The sequence below is a fragment of the Sinocyclocheilus grahami genome, unplaced genomic scaffold (assembly GCF_001515645.1).
Source record: "Sinocyclocheilus grahami isolate Dianchi unplaced genomic scaffold, SAMN03320097.WGS_v1.1 scaffold330.1, whole genome shotgun sequence".
Classification (NCBI taxonomy): domain Eukaryota; kingdom Metazoa; phylum Chordata; class Actinopteri; order Cypriniformes; family Cyprinidae; genus Sinocyclocheilus; species Sinocyclocheilus grahami.
The window spans coordinates 252,870-254,841 of NW_015505509.1; the positions used below are offsets into that span (position 1 = coordinate 252,870).

At 40.8% G+C, this 1,972-nt stretch overlaps 1 protein-coding gene across 1 annotated transcript in view; it reads right to left on the reverse strand.

Moving 5' to 3' along the window:
* The window catches only part of afap1l1a (actin filament associated protein 1-like 1a), a 22,013-nt gene extending 20,563 nt beyond the window's left edge, over positions 1-1,450 (reverse strand). Inside the window, exon 1 of the mRNA XM_016295121.1 lies at positions 1,363-1,450. Coding sequence (XP_016150607.1) covers positions 1,363-1,399 — 37 coding nt within the window. The 5' untranslated portion in view covers positions 1,400-1,450. The remainder of the gene's footprint in view (positions 1-1,362) is intronic.
* Between the last annotated feature and the right edge of the window lie 522 nt (positions 1,451-1,972).

Sequence of the window (1,972 nt, forward strand, 5' to 3'; positions counted from 1 at the left end):
TTTTTTTTTTATTGTAAAGTGTAACTGATATTTCTGATTAAGCTGGCTAAGCAATGTAGTCTTTCTAGTTAAGCCAAGTATAGACATGAGCACAATAGAACACATGCAGAGGACCAGCTTCTAAAACATAACATATGCTGCTAGTCAAGCTACTAGGAAAAGTGGTAAACCAGGCTGAAATCCAAGTTCAGTTTTATTCAGCTAAAATGCCATCGGTTATTCCACGGATACGCCAAAACTGCAAAATGCAGCATTTACTTTGTTTTGGTGTATTTCCCATAAAGATCACAAAAGTCAGGTGAGGTCAAAAATAAGATTTGGAAATCATAATGAACAAAACGTCTTCTGAGGGCAGTTAGGACCAGCTTAAACCAACATGAGCGCAGTGAAGCATATATCATTCCTACAGAGATACGCTCTTACATGAGATCAAACACATTTGCTCTTCTCTTTATCTTGAGCTGCACCTGTGGAGGGTCATTTCCAAAGCCAAGCACAACACGGGGCTACGTGCCCACTCCTCTCCAGAGAGCAGCACATGTGGCCCTCTCTGATAATACCACATCAAAACAGCATAGTGGGAACACAGAAATAAACACCGGCGCTCAAAGCCGGATCAAGTTAACCTGTAGGTTCTTCTGATAGCAGGGGTGTTTGTTGCTTTCTTTTGGATCGACCCCTTGCGAGATGTTTTCAACTTTGTTGCAGGCAAATCAGAGATGATGATCTATTTTTCTTTCTCGCTCACTTGAAAGCACTTTACTGACAGTCATATTGTTTCAACATAAGCTAAAAGCCATGTTGAGGAATGTAAAGTTGGCGTTGAAAGCTGTGTTTTTAGAGGACAATGGGGCGTTTTCCCAGAACTGCATTCAGCACCTCACACATTGCCGCAAAGCGAGGAAACATTCCTCACCTCATTAAAAGTGCAGCCAGAGCTTTAAGATGCCCACCAGAGATAGTAATGTATACTCTGTTGTGAAAACCACAGCACTCCTCAAGAAAGCTCTAAACACCTTGGTGAGTTCTTATTTTACAAGCATATTATGCCTAGACAACAAAACAACACCTGTTTAAACTTGTATTTATGTGGATTTTATGAGTGTGATGCTACTATATAGATTTACTCATAAAGCAATGCACAAACTCAACAACTAAAACAACTGGCTAAATACAGCTACAAATACTAATACACTGTTATGCTTAATTCAAGTTGGAACAACTAGATTTAACTAAAACTAATCAATACGTTTCACTTAAGCCTCTACAGAAACCATTCATACGAATGCGAGAACTGTTCGATAATACAATTATCTAGTTCCCAAGGAAAAAAGACAAACATGCGAGTAACAAAACACCTACCAGAAACAGCTGCGGAGGAGACAGCCAGACCCACCATATCTTTCCTAGATGTAAGTCATGCAGTTGTTCCTGAACAAGTCCAGAATGGTGGAATCAGCTGAGGAACTGACTCATTCAAAGGTGCATTTCCTTCACATTTATCACTTTCTTTCCTGTGTCCAGATTAAAAGTGACTGAGGGATAGCAGGGGAATTTATCCTCCCTTTCTGGTCTGTTAGTGTGTGTCTGCGGGTGGGGTGCTCACTGATGACTGTGTGTGAAGTAAGGGGAGGCACCCAGTCCTGATCTAATCCGGAGGGGTTCTATAGCACCTGGGACAGGCCCTGAGTAAATACACACATCCCTCCCCCACAGGGGAGAGTATGGAGATCAACAGTCCTCATTGGTTCTCTTTTTCTTTCATGCCAGTTTATACATATGAATGTCAGCCCTGGAAAATGTCACCCAAACCAAAGATGACATTTTAGAGGACAGTTTTGCAGAGTATATGTATACTGGCAAATCTGACCAGTTAGAAACATGTGAATTAAGGTTCTTCCTCAGGAGAAAAAACTGAAAAGCATTTGCCATTTAAAGGGGTCATATGATGTTGCTAAAAAGAACATTATTT